We start from the raw sequence: 21,855 nt of genomic DNA, 5'->3' as shown, positions 1-21,855 counted from the left end.
ATGATCATGTCACTATCCTTCTTAAATACCTTTGAAGTCTTCCTACCTACAGGATAGAGGTAAATGTGTTTACTAATTCATCAATTCTGTTTTTAACTCTTATTTCCTTATATTTTTCTTTGCATTCACTTTTCTGTTATTTTTCTAACTTGTTGAGATGAATGGGTATGCCACTGACACTTTTCTTCATTTCTAATAACATTTAAGGTTTTAAATTCTCTCTAACCATTTCTTTAGCTAATCATACCACAGTATGTACATTTTCATTACCCTTCAATTCAAAATATTTAAATATTTCATTGTGATTTCTTTGACCAATGGATTATCTAGAGATTATTTATTAATAATATCCAAAGCTGGACTTTAAGTTTCAGTAGGAAAATAGCAAATTTATTTCCAGATTTCCCCACTTTCTTCAACACAGAGCTACAAAGAGAATGTTAAAAAAAAGAAAGAAAAAAAGTCTCTATCTTCAGTGAACTTTTAAGACAATAAAAACCTGAAAATGCCAAGTTATAAGAAATATGGCCCCAAGTACTTGGGGCTAGTAGAACCTATGCAAGAGAGGACAGGAAGTATAAAGGGAGTCTAGTGGGGGACCAGTAAATTTTTATTCCCATAAAGAGAGAGTCCTATCCTAAGTGGGAACTGTAATGCTAGAACTAAAATTGAACAGGGGAAATCTCAGAAGGAAGCAGAGAAAGGAGGTGTAGAAAGTGTCATGAAACTAAGTAGAGGGTGATTTTTAAGTGACAGATCTGACTGGACCACCCTTCTAAAGCAAGGCATGCACTTTTCTTTTGTAACATCAAACTTACAAAAAGTTAAAAGAATAGTACAAGACCTCCTGTACAGCCTCCACAAATACTCTAGTTGTTAACATTTGGGCAGGCACTTTAAAAAGCAGAAGTTGTACTAGTAGAAGCTAATAAGGACCTAGTGGACCTCATAGCTGGTAATTCCCACCTGTTAAATGCCTAACTTACTGAAAGGCAAAGGAAATGTGGCAATATTTTGAAGAAAGAACCCATCAGAGCAACAGGACAGAGGTCATGAGCAGAGAAACCTGGAAAACTACCTTGCTTCTAATGTTCTATCCCACCTCTCCCTCCTACTTCATCTCTTCTAACAGGTGGCTTGGAAAAACTAGTATCATTTAAATGTGAATAACAAAAAAGGGATACGTTCCATACAAAAATACCAAAGGAAAGTGTAAAAAGGCAGCACAAAATCCCTGATGAAGAAAACGCAACAGAAAATATCACCACAAAGTAGATGAAAATTAATTCAAAGATTTTTAATGCAGCTAGGATGAAAGATCTCAGAGCAGAAATTTAAGAACTCAGGAGACAGCCAGTCAACAGGAGAAGATAAAATAAGCATTGCAATAACTCATGTAAGAAATGAAAGAAAAAAAAATTTTTTAATTAAAAAGATGAAGACTAAACTACAACTAGTACATGGTAAAACTTACACCACAAAAGGCACTGTAAGGAGCAAATAGTACAGAACATTTTTAAAAGAAAATGATAAATTTTATTAAAAAAAGATAAAAGACTTAAATTTACATTTTCAAAGGAAATCCCGTGTTTTAAAATAAAACTGACCCAAAACAGTAAATACTGAGAAATAATCTAATAAAACAATTATGAAAAATACCTATAAAAGGAAAAGAAAATCAAGCTGACATCATACTTCTCTACTGAACATTCACTGTCAGAGGACAGTAAAAAAATACCTATAAGGTAACTCAAGAAAGTAAGTCAGTAATTTTATGGCTAGCCAAGCAGTCCTTTAGGAATAGGCTATAGACAAAACACAAAAACTCAGCTTTTATTCATATTAGCCCTTCCTGAAGAAACAACTTGAGGACACACTGCAACTAAGAGATGACAGGAAGGAAAAATGTCAGGAAATGACTGGTAGTGACCAATACATTTAATTGTAGATTTAAGATTAAAACAAATGGAAATACTTGTGGCAGAATGGAATGTAACTGTTACACACTCTAACAATACAGAAATCGTAATACATACAAAAAATGAATGACAGGAGTAGAAAACAAAAAAGTAGAATAAACTCACTGATTGTACCTTATAGTAATAGATAGTCAAAGTTGAGAGTCAAGTAGTAAAAATGTAAGAAAAATTAATAGGTCTAGAGGCATGGATGGTTGGAACAGACTGACAGATCTCAGAAGGGTGGGGGTGGGTGTGGGGGACAGAAAGAGATTAACGAAAGAATTTATATGCATATATTCACAGCCCATGAACACGTACAATAGTGCGGTGAAGGCCTGGGGTGGGGAGGGGATTGTTGGAGGGGGGCAAAGGGAGAGAGGGATATTGGGGACACCTGGAATACTGACAACAATAAAAAAAAGTAAGCAAAATTATAATGAATAAAATAATGCTATAATGGCTAAAACTAATTTGTAAAGGAGAGAGAGGAAAGAAAGAGAAGAGAATAAAGCTAATATAATTGTTACTCAATAAGGAAAACAAAAGACACTGCTTTAAAAAAGAAAGTTGAAGACCAGTTGGTGTAGCACAGAGGCTGAGTGTTGACCCATGAACCAGGAGGTCATTGTTCGATTCCCCATTAGCGCACATGCCCGGGTTGTGGGCTCAATCCCCACTAGGGGGAGTGCAGGAAGCAGCTGATCAATGATTCTCTTTCATCACTGACGTTTCTAACTCTTTCTCCCTCTCCCTTCCTCTCTGAACTAAATAAAAAATATATTGAAACAAAGAAAGTTGAGTATTATATGAAGTTATAAGTATAAAGGTAACCATTTGTGGGGAGAAAAAAAACCTTCCTAATTCAAAACTATCATTAAAAAAGCACAAAATAGACCACTTAGTTTAAAAAAACATATATAATCAGAAAATATAACAAAATAATTTGACACAACTAAGATGAAACATGTATGTTATTCCTATCTATATGGCTCAACTGATCCATTAACAGAAAAAAAGCTTTGGACTGACTCCAAAGCAAAAACCACTGTATGCTGTTGCCAAGATGTATTTGTGATTTAAAAAATATTTTAAAATTTAAAAGAAATAAAAATTTAGGGCCCGGTCTAGTAGCTCAGTTGATTAGAACATCGTCCCAACAGGCTAAGATTTTGGGTTCAATCTCTGGTCAGGGGACATACAAGAAGCAACCAATGAATGCATAAATAAGTGAAACAACAAATCTCTCTCTTTCTTTTTCTCTCTCTCCCCTTACTTCTCTCCCCCTACTTAATCCTATATAATAAGAGAGGAATATGCTAATTAGCTGTTACGCCCTGAGGTGCAACGACCAAGTGCATCACCAGATCACGGATCAGCAGGAGGGTGGGCCAGCAAGGTACAGGTGGGCTGCAGAGAGCGACAGGAGGGGGTAGGGCTGCAAGCTATGGAGGGGAGGGGGTTGGCGGGGCTGCGGGCAGAGAGCTACAGAGGGCGGCAGTGACCTATTGGTGCACGGATTTGTGCGCAGGGCTACTAGTCAATAAATAAAATAAATGAATGAACAGAATATGGTTCACAAAAACATAGATTATAATCCTTTATTTAGATAATGTAGACAGACTTTGGCCAAAAAGTACTAAAACAAGTCATTTTTACCATTGTAAAAGATACAATTCACAACGAAGAAAACAGGTATGTTTATGTTCCCTATAATATACCAGTAACATTAAGAAAGGAGAAATGAGCCGAAGCCGGTTTGGCTCGGTGGATAGAGCGTCGGCCTGCGGACTGAAGGGTCCCAGGTTCGATTCCGGTCAGGGGCATGTACCTGGGTTGCGGGCACATCCCCAGTAGGAGATGTGCAGGAGGCGGCTGGTCGATGTTTCTCTCTCATCGATGTTTCTAACTCTCTATCTCTTTCCCTTCCTCTCTGTAAAAAATCAATGGAATATATTTAAAAAAAAAAAAAGAAAAAAAAAAAAAAAAGAAAGGAGAAATGATAGGAGATAAAAAAAGAAAGGGCAGAAACATAATAATAAGAAATTTAAATTTATTTCTCCCAGTCTGAGAGAACAAGTACACAAAAATAAATAAGGACAAAAATAATCTAAATAACAATCAAAATGGTAATGCTGATGGATATTCATTTAACTCTACCCAAATAATTGAATATCCCTTCTAATATATATATATATTTTAATGTATTTTATTGAATTTTTACAGAGAGGAAGGGAGAGGGATAGAAAGTTAGAAACATCGATGAGAGAGAAACATCGATCAGCTGCCTCCTGCACACCTCCTACTGGGGATGTGCCCGCAACCAAGGTACATGCCCTTGACCAGAATTGAACCTGGGACCCTTCAGTCCGCAGGCCGATGCTCTATCCACTGAGCCAAACCGGTTAGGGCTATATATATATATATATATACATATATATATATATTTACTGATTGCAGAGAGTGGAAGGCAGAGGAAGAGAGACAGAAACATCAATGATGAGAGAGAATCACTGATCGGCTGCCTCCTGCATGCCTCCCACTGGGGGAGCCTATTACTCAGGCATGTGCTCCTGACCAGAATCAAACCCAGGACCCTTCAGTCTCCAGGCCAATGCTCTATCCACTGAGACAAACCGGCTAGGGCGAATATTCTTTACTTTTACTTTTTAAATGTTTTTATGGATTTTAGAGAAAGAGGAAGGGAGAGAGCAACATTGATTGGCTGCCTCCTGCACATCCCCTACTGGGAATAGAGCCTACAACCCGGGCATGTGCCCTGACTGGAAATCAAACCAGTGACCTTTTGGAGCATGGAATGATCCTTAACCAACTAACTGAGCCACAACTGCCAGGGCTATACCTAATTTTTAAATAGCTATTGAATTTTTGTAAAAATTGACTACATATTAGGCTACAGAAAATACCTCAACAAATTCTAAAATTTGAAATTACAAAACACATTCTGAGTAACAACACAATAAAATGAGAAATTTGTAACAAAATCAGAAAATAAAGAGATCTTCAATCTGAAAATTTAAAGTCTCTCAAAAAACATTTAGGTAATTGGGCAAATACAAATAAAATCTGTGGTGTTTGGAATAAAGCTAAAACAATGATCAGAAGAAAATTTATTATTTTACATACTTTTATCAATAAGAAAAAAATGAAGGTAAGTGAGTTACTAATATAGCTCTAAAAATTACAATAACAACTAAATTAACTGAAGTAAAGTAGAGGGAAAAAATATAGAGTTAAGAGTAGAAATTAAGAATGTTAAAAAAAAAAAAAGCCAAAAAACTGAAAAAAAGTTTCCAAAGTTCTTGCTGGTGGGGGAAAAAAATCAACTGATTAAAACTACTCCTTCTCCTAATCAAGAGTAAAATTAAGGACAAAGTACAAATATACAAAATAAGAAATGGGGGTAAACAACAGAAATAGACAACATTTCAAAAAATAGGAAATTAATTTATAAAACTCTATACAAATAAATATAGATAATTTTCTAGTAAGATATAACTTACCAAAACAGAACCAAAAGCCTACACAAACTGATTTTCATAAAATAAATGGAAGAAATTTTAAAAGAGCTACCTACCAAACAAAGCAAAACATATAGGCCACAAGAGTATACAGGGGATTTCTACCAAATCTTTAAAGAGCTGTTAACTTCAATACTATTTAAAAACTGTTGTACATTTTAAAAAATGAAAAAGGTCCAAATTCTTTATAAAATATAACAATAGCAAAACTTGAAAAAGACTACACAAAAAAAGAGAAGATCCATCTTTATAATTTTGCATTTTAATTAAAAAGATAAAGTGTTAATAAACAGAATTCAGCATCACATTAAAAGAATCCAGAAACATTAGTTTGGTTCAATGCTTCTTTAAAATAAGAGAAACACCATATCATCAGCTCCATTAGTGCTAAAATGACATCTGAGAAAATTCAATATCCATTCCTGATTAAAAGTATTTAATAGGAAGCAACAGATCCTCCTATACATACATACATGTATGCATTATACTTAATGCAGAAATTTTGGAAGTATTCTTTCTAAAGTCAGGAATAAAAAGAGGATGCCCACTAATCACTAATGTTTAAATTGTCCTGTCTAAATATTTAGTCAGTGTAACCTGAAGGAGAAGTATAAAAATCCAAAGGAAGAGGTAAACCTATCACTATCAGCAGATAAAATGATGATAACCTAGAAACTAGGAAAGTCACTTAAAAAACTACTATAAACAATAATGGAATTCAATAAGGCAGAGAGAAATGTCAGTATATACTTAAAAGCCTTCATGTATATAAACAATAACCGGTTAGAATTTATAAACTCATTTAGTAGCAAAAATAAGGGGGTAAATGTCCAGAAATAACAAGAAATGTACAAATTTTATGTTAGAAAAACTTTAATACGTTCCTGAAGAAAACAAAAGTAATCTTGAACAAATGCAATAACATATCATTTCATTTGACAGAAAGTTTCAATATTTAAAAAAAAACCCAATATGTCCTAACTTAATTTATAAATATGAGATCTCAGTAAAAATAATACCCCATCCTCCACATCTATTGGATCTAGACAAGGTGTTTCTAAAGCTTATACGGTAATAAATAAAAATGGCCTAGAAAAACCTGAAAAAAAATGAGACTAGTGCTATTAGATATTAAAAGTCATAAAAGAAATTATTGATCACTACTTTTAAGCGTTTGTGTGTATAGACAGACAGACACACACACACACACACACACACACACACACGTGCGCGCGCGCGTGCACAGATAAATTTCTATGTGACAAAAAGCAAAAAAACCCAAGACAAAGGCCAAAAGACAAGTAACAACGAAGAGATATCATCTGTAATTCACATCTCAATTGAGAAAGCTCAGTAAATGAGGAGACCAAACATCCAATAGAAAAAAAAGGGCGAAGGATACAAACAGTTAACAGAAAAAGAAAGGTGGCCCTTACATATGTGAAAATGTTCAAATGGAAAACAAAAGCACATAGTGAAACTATTTTTTGTAAATCTGATTGACAAAAATTGACACCTGTAGAGGCAAAGGCGTAAGGAAATAGGTAGTCTCAATCACTGATGCAAAGTAAGTATTTACAATCTTGGTAGAGGGCAATCTGGCGATAACAATAAAAATTACAAATAGATTTGCCCTTGACTCATCAATCTCACTTCTGGAATCTATCTTAAAAAAAACACCTATATATATATTTGAAATGATGTTCTGAAATGGCATATAATTAAAGGGGACTCTTAAAATATATCCCCTCAATGACATATCTCCATAATGGCAGATGCAGCTGAAAATAATAAGGAAACTATGTACTGATCTAGAAAGAACCAGGGATCCTTGGAGGAATGGCTGATTCTAGGTACAGGGTAAGAAATATAATATGAGCCTGGAACATCCTGCTGTGCCAGAAAGCTATCAAAGACTAATGAATTAGCAATAGGACATTATGATTTTCCACATAAGAATTCCATCTAGCCCTAACCGGTTTGGCTCAGTGGATAGAGCGTCAGCCTGCAGACTCAAAGGTCCCAGGTTCGATTCCGGTCGAGGGCATGTACCTTGGTTGCGGGCACATCCCCAGTGGGGAGTGTGCAGGACGCAGCTGATCGATGTTTCTCTGATCGATGTTTCTGGCTCTCTATCCCTCTCCCTTCCTCTCTGTAAAAAAAACCAATAAAATATATTTTTTTAAAAAAAGAATTCCATCTAATACAAAAGGAATAACAGAATTAGAAAAAATATCAGTTGATAGTGCCTAGTGAAATAAATAGTTCAGGTAACAATGATCAATGAATGGAATATTAGAAATTGAAAGGCTGATTGGGAAATTTTAATGGAGAGATCAGGCCTATTGTATTATTAAAAAACTGGGACCACTAAATACTGATACAATATAAAGCACTTATAAATTTATAAAGTATTTTGAACCAGAATTGAATCAAGCCTCAAGGGCCAACTTTCATTTTAAGGAAATATAGGGAACAGAGGAACAAAATAATCACACCACAAGTAAACAAAAGGCAAATCCAGGTTTCTGGATATTCTACAGGACACCTGACAACAAGACAATAGCAAACAAAAAAACAACAACAAAAAACAAACAAACAAAAGATGGGGGAAAAAACAACTAAAAAACAAACAAACAACAGACAAAATAAAACAAGAGGGAAGGAAACAGGACTACTACATTTTAAAAAGGCATAGGAAAAACATTGATGAGAGAGAATCATTGATTGGCTGCCTCCTGCACGCCCCTTACTGGGGATCCGGCCCGCAACTTGGGCATGTGCCCTTGACTGGAATCAACCACCACCTCCTGGTTCATAGGTCCACGCTCAACCACTGAGCCATGCCGGCCAGGTTAGAAACTGTATATTTAATAATGAAAAACTGAAATATTGAGAAGATGGATAAAAAACAGCTTAGTCACCCTAGCTGGTTTGGCTCGGTGGATAGAGCACCAGCCTGCAGACTGAAGAGTCTTGGGTTCAATTCAGCCCGGGTTGCAGGCTGGATCTGCAGTATGGGGCGTGCAGGAAGGAGGCAGCTGATCAGTGATTCTTTCTCATCATTGATGTTTCTATCTCTTTCTCTCTCTCACCTTCCTCTCTGAAATCAATAAAAATATATTTTAAAATAAATAGATAAAATAGGCATAAAGCCTAATGTAATGTGTGAATCTTATTTGGATTCTGATTAGAACCAATAACTATAAAAATATATTTGAAACAATCAGGGAAATCTGATTTTAGACAGGGTATTAGAGGCTACAAATAAATTATTATTTTCAATTTTCTTATATATGATAACGGCATTGTGACTGAGTAAGAAAACATCCATGTTTTTAGAGATACATACTGAATTAGTAGGGACAAAATAATATTCTGTCTGGGATTTTACTTAAAGACACTACAGTAAAGGAAGAAATGGAGATAGTTTAAGCAAAGGTAGAAAAATATTGACAATTTGGATAATGACTCCATAGGTGGCAGTTTCTCATACTATTCTCTCTTCTTTTTTATAAGTTCAAAAATAAAAAAAACACCTAAATATTAATGCAAGTAGCACCACATTAAGCATCAGTAGTAGGTATAATGCCAGGGGTGACCATGACTAATAGACTTCTCTTCCTGTAAAATATGTATTTTGTAATTAAATATTGACTTAGATTTAAAAGGACAAAAGTGATTTATAATAGAAGATTGCTCAGATGATCATGTCAAAGCTTTTAACCCCTAGAGTGCCGAGGAGCCCGATCACGATCCTCCTGTCTTTCGCCAAAAGTGCCGGGAGCGCTATCGCTATTGCGCTCCTCCTGCAGTGTCACTATTAGATGCTAGTAGTTCACTCTTTATGTGGGGGAAAAAAAAATTACAAACCTTAACTCAAAATGCCTTGGCAATTTTAGCATAGTTCCTAGGATATTGGTTGGCACTCAAAGGGTTAAATTTACTTAGTAGCAAACCAGGACAAGTTCTGTGTAAAGGCTTTCTGAATGAAATGTAATATAAATATAAAGATTTTCTATTTTGTCTTAATATAAGTCCAAATATTACTTCAAGACATAGTACATATAATTATACATAAAATGCACATATGCACATTAAACACACAAGCAGGCCATACAGAAATCAATTATCCAATACAGAATATGGTTTTATTCCCTTACCATCAATATTAAGCATCATTTTCCACATGGCAGGACGAACAGATTGATGGAATCCAAACCATACCTCCCTGCCCCCTCCCAGAGGGTGGTCATATCCTTCTGGAGCCGAGAAAAATGAACGCCCCACAGGTGTATATCTACAAAAATTAAAATGGCATGTTCAATCCTTTCCTTCCTATATAAGTATTTAAATATGCAGAACAGGTGAGTCTAGAGCACATAAATTATCATGCTTATCATTAAGGATATATGAAACTAAACATTTTCCAAATTTGTAAAAGCAAAAAGCAGCTATTTTAATGGAAAAAAATCTGTATCCTTCACTGCAACCCTATATTGTTACAACTAATGTTAGTATGAATAAGAACAAATTTTATTTAAAATACTTTCTTAAAAATAAATTTTAAAAAGTTAACAGCTCCAATCTTAGAAAATGCTAAATAATTACTGATCAAAAAGCTATTTCTATAAACATGTTTGTAAGACATAATATTTTCTTTTAAAAAGACACAGCCTGCCCTAGCCGGTGTGGCTCAGTGGACAGAGCGCTGGCCTATGGACTGAAGAGCCCTGGGTTTGATTCTGATCAAGCGCACATGCCTGGGTTGTGGGCTCAATCCCCAGTAGGGGGCGTGCAGGAGGCAGCCTATAATAGATTCTCTCTCATTGATGTTTCTCTCTCTCTCTCCCTTCCTCTCTGAAATCAATAAAAATAAAAAAAACATTAAAAAAAAAGACACAGCCTATCTGATCCTATATAAGCACAGACACACACATACACATGTGAGATGCTAGTGTGATTAAAACAACAGCAATTTTAACACAATTTGATACTATTGTATCAACAATGAAATTACCTTTAAAACAAGGTGATTTAACTATAGCCTTATATCTGAAAACACATCAGTTGCTCAAGATTTAAAGCTCTTAGGAGAAAGGGTTAGACATTTTTCTAAAAAAATATCCATTAGAATAGCTAAACTAATAAGGTGCATTTATTTTCAAACGTCAGAGAATTTTCTGTAACTTACATCTATCAATGAACTTGTATGCAGGCTATTCTTTTTAAAAAAATATATCTTTTTATTGATTTCAGAGAGGAAGGAAGAGGGAGAGATAGAAACATCAATGATGAGAGAAAATCATTGATCAGCTGCCTCCTGCACGCCCCCTATTGGGGATCAAGCCCACAACCCAGGCATGTGCCCTTAACCAGAATCGAACTCAGGATCCTTTGGTCCACAGGCCGACACTCTATCCACTGAGCCAAACCAGGTAGGGCTGCATGCTATTCTTCAACTGAAATATTCAAAATATACAACATCTGAAGATTAACCAAAGGAGGCCTGCACAACTCTTGGGAGGAAAGCCTTCATACTTAAAATCTAAAGATGAAAAAAAGCCAGAAGCACCCACTTCATGGAGGGCAGATGTCGTAGCACCACATCAACGGCATGGACAGGATTAGTGCTGATTGGCTTGTCTAATTCCAGTGGCTCAGGCAAGGTCCGTCCTGTCAGTACTTCATGTAGTAGGTGCCAACTCACCCGAGAGACAAACTTGATTGACACCTTGAAAGGTCGATCTTTTCCACCTTCCCCAGGGAGAGTAACATCTAAATCTACCTGTTAGTGAGAAAAGAGTCATCTGGTAAAAGTTGAAAAAGATAAATACAATTATTTTTAAGTTTAACTTACACAAATATTTAAGAGAAAACAAGGCAAATATAAAAAAAACACACCAATCTCAATGTTAAAAAAAAATAGACTAACATTTAAATGACAGTTATTTATGCCAGCATTGTCATTAAAAAAATACTGAAAATTGCCTAAATGCTATTAAAGAAAAAAGATGAAGAATATCTCTTGGAATTGTTATGGAATAATTTCCAAGCTATACTGCTAAGTGAAAAAAAAAAAAAAAGGCAAAGTACAGAAGATTACAAATAGTATGCCATCTTTTATGTGAGAAAAAGAGGAAAATGGAAAAATCTTTTTGTATTTGCTTATTTATGCAAAAAGAAACACAGGAAGCATAAACCAGAAACAAAGAAATTGGTTACTTTAAAAGGATGGAAAAAAACAAACTGGGAGAAATAAAAGGGATTAACAATTCAGAGTGTATTTTCCAGTATGTTCTAACTTTTGGAAACATGTTAAATAAAGTTCTATACATTAAAAATTAAAAATTAAATCAATAAGGCTGGAGGGAAAAACTAAATATAAACAAAACCAAATGAAACCAAATGCACTTCGAATGAATAATATAGCCATACCAAAAGAAGAAAAAAACAAGAATGAAAACACTAATGCAAGTAACTCTTGAATACATTATACTGACTATACCAGTGATCGTGAACCTATGACACGCGTATCAGAGGTGACACGCATCGACAGACACAAAAAATTGCATAATTCAAATATTTGTCTCTCGCAACGGCCAGAGTTGGGCATCACTCGAGTAATATTACTACTCACGTTACTCATGATCAATAATGCAATTCTAAAACCGGATGTAAACATGTACATCGGTGTTGCATAGCAAAGATACATAGTGAAAACATCCAAGATACATTGTTCCAATATTGACATTAATATAAAAAGGTTAAGAATTGCACTATAAAGAGATTAATTTTTACTCATGACATTTTATTTTTACTCGAGTGACAAAATGCCCAATTTTGGAAACGGCCTCGTTATTGTCAACATGTGCCTCGGGTAAGCTTCCCGGGCGTTCGGGTGCATTCGGCAAACGGACACACTTGATCGCCATGTTCGTTAGGAGACAGGAGTGGGAGGGTTAGAAGAAAAAGATATACAGTGCAACAGTGCTCGACGAGACATTCTGCATGTCGGATAATTGATTACAGCACCATATATCTGTTGGTTATACATACTAGCTTTGAATTGTCTTGCACCAGGAGTCAGTGCAACAACACTGCAAAAAGTTAATAGGTAAGAAACCTATCAACCTTTTATAAAAAACGCCGTGATTTATATTTACTTATTTTTGCAACCTTGTGATGGAGAATCAAAAAAATAAAAAAGCAAGATTGAATGATAAAGGAAGTGGAAGTAGCAGTAGCTGACCCTTTCAAGACATATGGACCAAGATGTACGGGACTGTCGACAGAAACAACAGATCATTGTGCATACTGTGTAATGAAACGGTAGTAAGCAGAACGTGGAATGTAAAGAGACATCTTGAAACTAATCATTGTCAGCTCTTGAAAAAAAGTATCGATGAAAGGAAGGAATACATTTCTAGGCAGCTACATCTCTATAAAAGTCAATCAAATTCCATCATTAAATTTGTAAGATGCTCTACAAATTTAACATCAGCAAGTTACTGTATTGCTCACTCCATAGCTCAGCATGGAAAAGCCCTCAGTGACGGAGAATTTATTAAGGAAACATTTCTAAGATGTGCACCAGCTCTATTTCACGATATGAAAAATAAAGATGTTATTATTAAAAGAATTTCTTAGTTACCACTCAGTAGAAATACTATCAAAGACAGAATAATAGATCTTAACAAAAACTTACAACATCAATTAAAAAAAGACTTAAATAGTTGTAAATATTTTTTGATTTCTCTTGATGAAACTACTGATGTCACATCAAATGCTCGGTTGGCCATTATTGCTAGATATTCTGATGGTCTCACAATGAGAGAAGAGTTGATAAAGTTAGAATCAGTGCCAATAAGTATATCAGGAAACGAAATATGTAAGGTTGTTATAAAAACATTCAGTGACCTAAACATTGATATCTCTAAAATTGTGTCAGTAACGACAGATGGGATACCAAATATGGTGGGAAAAAATGTGGGATTCCTGAAATTGTTTATGGAAGCTATTAGACATCTACTTGTACCTTTTCATTGCATTATCCATCAGGAGGTGTTGTGTGCCAAATCAGGATTCTCAGAATTGAATGATTTAATGTCAGTTGTAACAAAAATTGTGAATTTTATAGCTTCTCGACCCCTTCACAAGCGAGAATTTTCTGCACTTTTACTGGAAGTTGATTCAACCTACAGTGGACTACTGATGTTCAATAATGTGATATGGCTGAGTCGAGGTAAAGTACTTGAGCGATTTGTGGAGTGCTTTGAAGAAATTACGGTACTTACTGAGAATAAGGATCTGGCAAATTTTCCTCAGATCAATGATCATAAGTGGGTCAGCAATTTGATGTTTTTTACAGATCTCTCTGTTCATATGAATGAACTGAACTTATAATTACAAGGTTTTGGCAAAAGTATTGACGTTATGTTTGGATACATCAAATCTTTTGAAAGTAAACTTAAAATTTTCAAGCGAGATATTGAAACTAAAACTTATAAGTATTTTCCTCGTATAAAAAAGCATTTTGAGAAGGCCACTACAACGAGTGTAATGGAGTCCATACTTATGTACCAGAATATAGTAAACTAGTTATTTGAACAGTTCAGCGAAAGATTCAACCAATTTAGAAGCCTAGAACAGACCATTAAAATAATTAAGTATCCGGATGTAGTTGTTTACAGTATTTTGGAATTAAAGGATTTCCAAAGGATGCAAATTGACGATTTAGAGTTGCAACTTGCAGATTTTCAAGGTAGCATTTGGACTCATGTGTTTGTCGACTTAAGGTCGAAACTTGAAAATCTGGAACGAAATCGTTTGAATAATGAAGAAGAGTGCAACTATGAACAAGAAATTTTGAGTGCTTGGAACAGAGTACCTGATACTTTTAGCGACATAAAAAATACAGCGATGGCCTTGCTAACAATTTTTTCATCAACATATTTTTGTGAGACTTTGTTCTCAGCATTAAATAATATTAAAACAAACAAAAGAAACCGACTAACAGATGAAGTTAGTGGCGCTTGCTTGGCCTTGAAGTGCACCAAGTATGAACCTGCAACCGAAGAATTAGCAAACAAGCTTCAGCACCAAAAAAGTCACTAATTTCTAGTTTTCATACAATTTTATTATCATTGTTTTTATTATTACTTTTTCCTAAATGTACATTGTTTTTCTGTTTTTGTTCATTTTATACATATTTTTTGGTTGATTTTTCTTTGTTAAATGGCATTTAAATATATAAAATAAATATCAAAAATATAAATCTTTTTTTTTTTACTATGGTTACAAATATTAAAAAAAATTATGAATATTTCTATATGTGACACGGCACCAGAGTTAAGTTAGGGTTTTTCAAAATTTTGACATGCCGAGCTCAAAAGGTTCGCCATCACTGGACTATACTCTCAGTTGGGGGTGGGGAGGAGGGGTGAGTAGGAAAGAATTGCATACAAAATAAAACCATAAACTCTTATTAGTAGGTTTGTTTTCTGTATTGGTATGGTATAGTAATTCTGAAACTATTTTACATGTATTGTAGGACTGAACAGATAAGTAAAAGCTGTGATGTTTGGGGAAGCCAGGAGTTTAAAAAAGAAGGAAGATTCAAATATGCAATGTGAAGAGTAAAGAAAGATTTCTGTGAGGATAGAGTGGAACTGGAAAAATCAGTTTGAGCTCATGAGTTCCAATATACAGATTGTATGTATACAAGAAGTGGGACTTGCAGGACACCTAAGTTAGGTTTACTGTATGACATATAATATTGTCGTTTTATTATATATGTATATATGTACGTATTTGAATTTCCTACTTCTGTCCACTGAAAGGGCTTAGAAGCACATATAGCAGTGAGCACACCCAGTTCCCATATTTTGATTTCTAAACTGCATTCCCCAACTAAAAGAAACCTGTGCTCCTTTCGGAAAGAGCAAGTTGCAGGATTTTTGCAGGGAAAAATTATGAGCCTGGAACATCTTGTGCCACAAAGTAAGGAAGTACTCAAAGAAAAGAAAAAGTTGATGTCAAAAGGACATAGGAACCACTTTGAACTGTCAAATAAATAGAATAAATAAATAATGGAAAAGAAAATGCTCTCCTGCCTTGGCCAGTGTGGCTCAGTTGGTTGTCCCATTCACCAAAAGGTGGTGGTTCCCGGTTAGGGCATATACCCAGGTTGTGGGCTCAATCCCTGGTTGGGGTGTGTATGGGAGGAAACTGATCGATGTTTCTCTCTCTGTCTCTCCTTTCCTCTCTCTAAAATCAATTAAGAAAAAAAAGCAAATGCTATTCCTTGCTATAGAATGTTACCTAATAAATGTAGAAGGAAATCATCATTACTATATAGTAATAATCCTTCCAAGCAAGAATCATCAATTACTTAAATAATCTAATGAGAAACAAGATCTTTTAAAGTAACACCCATATCAATATTAAAAACTTCTGTACATCAAAGGAAAAAAGCAACAAAGTGAAAAGATAACCTATGGAATATTAAGAAATATTTGGAAATCATGTATCTGATAAGAATACATAAAGAAGAGCTAAAGCCCGGTCAGTGTGGCTCAGTGGTTGAGTGTCAACCTATGAACCGGGAGCTTACAGCTCGATTCCTGGTCAGGGCACATGCTGGGGTTGCGGGCTTGATCCCCAGTGGGAGGCATGCAGGAGGCAGCCAATCAGTGATTCTCTCTCCCTTCCTCTCTGAAACCAATAAAAAAAATATATATGAAAAAAATAGCTAAAATTCAATAACAATAAAAAAAACACTTAAAAAATGGGCAAAGAACTTGAGTACATATTTCTCCAAAGGTACACAAATGGCCCATAAGCAACATGAAAAGATGCTCAACTTCACTAATAATTAGGGATATACAAAATCAAAACCACAATCAGATATGACTTCATACACATTAGGGTGGCTATTATCAACACAATAGAAAATAAGTGTTGACAAGGGTGTAGATAATTTAGAACCCTTGTAAGTACTGCTGGTGGGAATGTAAAATGGTGCAGTTGCTATGGAAAACAGTATGGTGGTTTCTCAAAACATTAAAAATATAATTACCATTTATATGATCCAGCAACTCCACTTTTGGGTATATGCACAATAGAACTGAAAGCAGGGATTAGAACAGATATTTGTACCCATATTTACGGCAGCATTATTTGCAATAACCCAAAGATGTCCATCAGTAGATGGACAAACAACAAAATGTATACACACATACAAGCACACGGAAATATTATTCAGCTTTAAAAAGGAAAATCCCTATAACGTGACAACAAAGATGAACCTTGATGACATTATGATAAATGAAATAAGCCAGTAACAAAAAGACAATGTACAATTCCACTTATATGAGGTACTTGGAATAGTCAAATTCATAGAGACACAAAGTAGAATGGTGGTTGCCAGGGGTTCAGGAAAGGAGAGAATGGGGAGTTAATGTTTAATGAGCATAGAGTTTCAGTTTTACAAGATGAAAAAAGTTATGGAGATGGATGGTGGTGACAGTTGTGGAATGTATTTAATGCCATAGAATAGTCTTTAAAAATAGCTCAGATAATAAATTTTATGCTATCTGTATTTTACTAGAATTTTTAAGAGTCTCATGCTCTATCGACTGAGCTAGCCGGGCGCGGTTGTATTTTACTAGAATTTTTAAAAAAACTATCTCGCCCTGGCTGGAGTGGCTCAGTTGTCCCATGCACCAAAAGGTCACCAGTTCAATTCCTGGTCAGGGCACAGACCTAAGTTGACTCCCATATGCACCCCGACCTGGGTTTGATCCCAAGTCAGGGTGCATATGGGAGCCAACTGATCGATGTTTACTCTCACATTGATGTTTCTCTCTCTAAACTAAATAAAAACATTTAAAACAAAAAGTTATCTCCCGCCCTGACCAGTTTGGCTCAGTGGACGGAGGGTCGGCCTGCGGACTCAAGGGACCCAGGTTCGATTCCGGTCAAGGGCATGTGCCTTGGTTGTGGGCACATACCCAGTGGGGAGTGTGCAGGAGGTGGCTGATCGATGTTTCTCTCTCATCGATGTTTCTGGCTCTCTGTCCCTCTCCCTTCCTCTCTGTAAAGAATAAATAAAATATATTTTTAAAAAAAAGTTATCTCCCAAGAGCAAAGAGAAACATGGCAAATACCAACTTAACCAAGTGATCAAAGTTAACATCACCATTAATGAAACAAATACATGTGCTTCTTGATATGATACACTGATAAGGAAAAAAACACATATTAATTCCTGCCAAAAATGCTTGATCAGAATTTAATAAAGAGGAAGTATCAGACAAACTCAAGACTGAGGGACAGTCTAAAAATAACTTGCCTGCAACCTTCAACCATGTTAATGTCATTAAAGAAAGAAGGCAAGGCTGAGAAATTGTTCCAAAATAAAGAAAACTAGAGAGACATGATATCTAAATATAAACATGAACCTGGACTCAATTCTGTATTAAAGGGAAAAAAAATGCTAAAGGACATTATTGGAACAAATGACAAAAATGAAATATGGGTTGTTGATTAGACAAAAGTATCACATATCAATGTAGAGTTTAGTGAAGTTGATTACTGTACTATTTAAAAAAAATTTTTTAAGTCCTCACCTAAGGATATTTTTCCATTGGTTTTTAGAGAGAGTGGAAGGGAGAGAGAGACAGAGAGAGAAACATTGATGTGAGAGAGACACATCGATTGGTTGCCTTCGCACACGCCCCAACCAGGGCAAGGGGATCAAGCCTGCAACCTAGGTACGTGCCCTTGACAGCAATCAAACCTGGGACCCTTCAGTCCCCAGGCTGATGCTCTTTCTGCTGAGCCAAACCGGCTAGGGTCATTATGCTTTTTAATAGTACAGTTATCACCCTAGCCATTTGGCTCAGTGGACAGAGTCGCGGCCAGGGGACTTGAAGGGTACTGGGTTCTATACCGGTCAAGGGCACATGCCCAGGTTTCAGGCTCGATCCTCATTATTGATGTTTCTATCTCTCTCTCCCTCTCCTTTCCTCTCTGAAATCAATAAAAATATAATAAAAAGAAAAAAAGTATAATGTATGCAACCTACTCTTGGATGGTTCAGAAAAAAATAAGATATGCCCTGGTTGGTTTGGCTCAGTGGATAGAGCGTTGGCCTGTGGACTGAAGGGTCCCAGGTTCAATTCCGGTCAAGGGCATGTACCTTGTTTGTGAGCACATCCCCAGTAGGGGGTGTGCAGGAGGCAACTGATCGATGTTTCTCTCTCATGGATGTTTCTAACTCTCTATCCCTCTCCCTTTCTCTCTGTAAAAATCAATAAAATAATTTTAAAAAATTTTTTAAAAAGATAGATAGATAGATAGATATGGCAGTATCTATAGAAAGAGACAGCAAAGGAGAGAAAGAAAGAGAATGCTAAAACAAATGTGGCAAATGTTAAGAACACTGGTGAGTCTTGGTAAAGGGTACATGAGTTCTTTACACGATTGTTACAACTTTTCTGTAAGTTTGAAATTATTTCAAAAAAGTTAAAAAAGATAAATGATACACATACATATATAGACTGAAATAAAATAAAAAGGTAACAAATGCATTTAAAATAAGAAATTGCAAAAGTACAGCTTCCCAAAAAAGGAACACATATCTTACCCCAGTAGTTGCCACAGGAAGTGGATTGGCTGTGTAAAGGCTTCTTTTTCCATCATAAACTGGCCTACGGTCCCCAAATATAGTTACTTTAAAATGCTGAACCATTGAGTCAACCACCTCCCTACAAAAGGGAAAAAATACATTCACATAATCTTCTACATGATGAAATTTTAACAACTTAAAGTAATTTCTTAACATTATTTAAAGCTGTCAAAATTCTATCTACCCTGCCCCCCTTTATTTTTGAGAGAAGGGAGGGAGAGAAAGAAACATCAATGTATGAAAGAAACATCGATCAGTTGCCTCCCATATGTGCCCACCAGGGATCAAACACGCAACCCATGCATGTGGCCTGACGGAATCAAACCGGCAACCTTTCGGTGCACAGGACGACATTCCAACCAATTGAGTCACACCCACCAGTAAAGCTGCCAACATTCTAAAAGACAATCACATGTAATAAAAGTTTTGCTTTCAGGACCAGGCTTAGATATCAGAAAGGGATGATAGGAATTTCACACAAAAATAAAGAATGAATTCAGTGTATTACTTAATCATTCTGGGCCACAGTTGACCTGCAAAATATTAATCTTAGAACCTGATCTAAAAATCCCTTTCACCATCTCTAAGCACCATCCGACACATTCATCTTTCTTTGTCTAAGAGTTTGATGCTCATTCCTCTGTGCTCAAATAGCACCTAGTAAATATATCCATTAAAACACTTATTGCTTTGTATTATTCTATATAATAAAAGGCTAATATGCAAATAGACTGAACAGCAGAACTACCAAAACAACCAAACAACCAGTTGCTATGACGTGTGCTGACCACCAGGGGGCACACGCGGAACATGGCGGGCATCGGCAGCAGGCGGCTGAGCACGGAACATGGTGGGCATCAGCCACGGCAGGATGGTGGAGCAGGTGAGCAGGGGCGCCAGATCAAGGCAGGGCACCGGTCCCTGTTATTGGGGCAAGCCTCTGATAGTTAGTGAAAATTCTTTGCCCCAGCATGCTGCAGCCCCACCTGGTGCTTGCACTCACTGCCAGCGCCGGAGCTGCTGCTTGCACCCACTGCTGGCACCTGGCGCCGCCAGCAGGTGTGAGCAGTGGCTGCCAGCCCCAATCACTCCTTAGGGCTTCTCTACCTCCCACTGCTCCTGAGGGGCGATTGGGGCTGGCAGCCACCTCTCACACCCACTGCCGGCAGCAGCCCCACTCGCACCCACTGTTGGCGCTGGCCCCGCTCACACCCGCAGCCAGCACCAGAGCCGCCACTTGCACCCGCAGCTGGTGCCTGGCACCAGTCCCACTATCAGTGGGTGTGAGCAGCGGCTGCCAACCCCAACTGCCCCTGAGGGCTTCTCCACCTCCTCCTGCTCCTGAGGGGTGATCAAGGCAGCAGCTGCTGCTTGCACCTGCTGACAGCACTGGCCCTGCTCGCCGCACCTGCTGCTGGTGCCAGCCCCAATAGCTCTGGGCTGTTCAGTGGGTGCGAGCGGGGCCAGCGCTATCAGCATGTGGGAGCAGCAGCGGTGGGAGCAATGCTGTTGGCAGACAGGAGCCTGGGGACTGCGGCAGGAGGGGCAGGGGTGGGGGGGTGCGGAGGATGGGCCTAGACCTGCCCCTGTGCCCACTGCAGCCTCATAGCCCACAGTTCTTTTCAAGGTGCATGAATTTGTGCACTGGCCCCCTAGTAGTTACTACATACTTCACTTCTACTAGACTGAGATTCTTGACGGTAATAAACACACCTGTACCTTGTACCACTCCTATCCTTTTACATACACTCCCCATCTTTACTCAAGTCTCCAGGCAATAAGGATATTGTAAAGCCTCCATTTTTACCCAGCAAACATTTTTATCCCATTTACTTATATGGAAAGAGATTCAAGACATTTTTTTTTTTAAGTACAGACTACAGAGAGAACAATACCAAATATCAAAAAGTCAATATTTATTTTTGTACACACATACTTTGTAAAAGCAGGGGAAAGATATCTAGAAGGATAGGTACCAAAATACATATAGTGGTTACCTCTGGAGAGAGAAGCAGAGGGAAGAATGATTTTTAAATTTTGTTTATACAAATCTAAATATATTATGATGAGACTATGCTCACATAATACTGGTATAATATATAATAGATATAAGAGAATTAAAAAAATTCAATTCTAGCCCAGTCGAGGTGATAGGAAAAAAAGCATTTTCTGGAAGAAAATAATTAAGCTGACTTGATACCCAGAGCAATTTTCTACATACTCAAAGTTTCTACTTTCCCCCCTTTTCAATTTTATTTTTATTTTGCTGAAATTATTTAACTTAACGTCATCTTTTCTAGAGTAAATTTTACAACAAAGATATGAAGCACTGCTCAGTGTTTAGGTATAAAACAAATTTCAAAGATTTCCTGCCATTTCAAGTTTACATCTGTGGCCATTATCATTAATTCCAGTTTCTCAGGTGAAACTTTTATAGATCTAACTCATCAGGATATTTTTTCACTTTTTACTTAGCAGTAAATTGGTGTGGTTTCAAGCTAATCAAATCTTGGCAAACCACTCTAAGGATCCAAATGGCGGTGGAGATTTAAAATAGTAGGGCCAAAACATCTTAGGGCTAGAAAATATTTCGCTTTGATGCCTAGCACACAGTATATACCTGGCTCATCTCTTTGTCCAATTAGTTGCTGACTCCACCACT

At 36.6% G+C, this 21,855-nt stretch overlaps 1 protein-coding gene across 2 annotated transcripts in view; it reads right to left on the bottom strand.

The window, feature by feature from the left end:
• Nucleotides 1–21,855, bottom strand: part of AGO3 (argonaute RISC catalytic component 3) — a 113,984-nt gene that overhangs the window by 67,395 nt on the left and 24,734 nt on the right. For both annotated transcript variants that reach the window (XM_070404725.1, XM_070404726.1), the window contains exons 3-5: nucleotides 19,152–19,272; nucleotides 11,080–11,288; nucleotides 9,664–9,800 (exon numbers count right to left, since the gene is read on the bottom strand). In XM_070404725.1, the coding sequence (XP_070260826.1) occupies nucleotides 9,664–9,800; nucleotides 11,080–11,288; nucleotides 19,152–19,272 (467 nt within the window). The remainder of the gene's footprint in view (nucleotides 1–9,663; nucleotides 9,801–11,079; nucleotides 11,289–19,151; nucleotides 19,273–21,855) is intronic.

The sequence above is a fragment of the Myotis yumanensis genome, unplaced genomic scaffold (genome assembly GCF_028538775.1).
Source record: "Myotis yumanensis isolate MYYU_CA2020_CCGP unplaced genomic scaffold, mMyoYum1.0.hap1 SCAF_2, whole genome shotgun sequence".
Classification (NCBI taxonomy): Eukaryota; Metazoa; Chordata; class Mammalia; order Chiroptera; family Vespertilionidae; genus Myotis; species Myotis yumanensis.
This window is presented reverse-complemented; position numbering and strand designations above follow the sequence as displayed.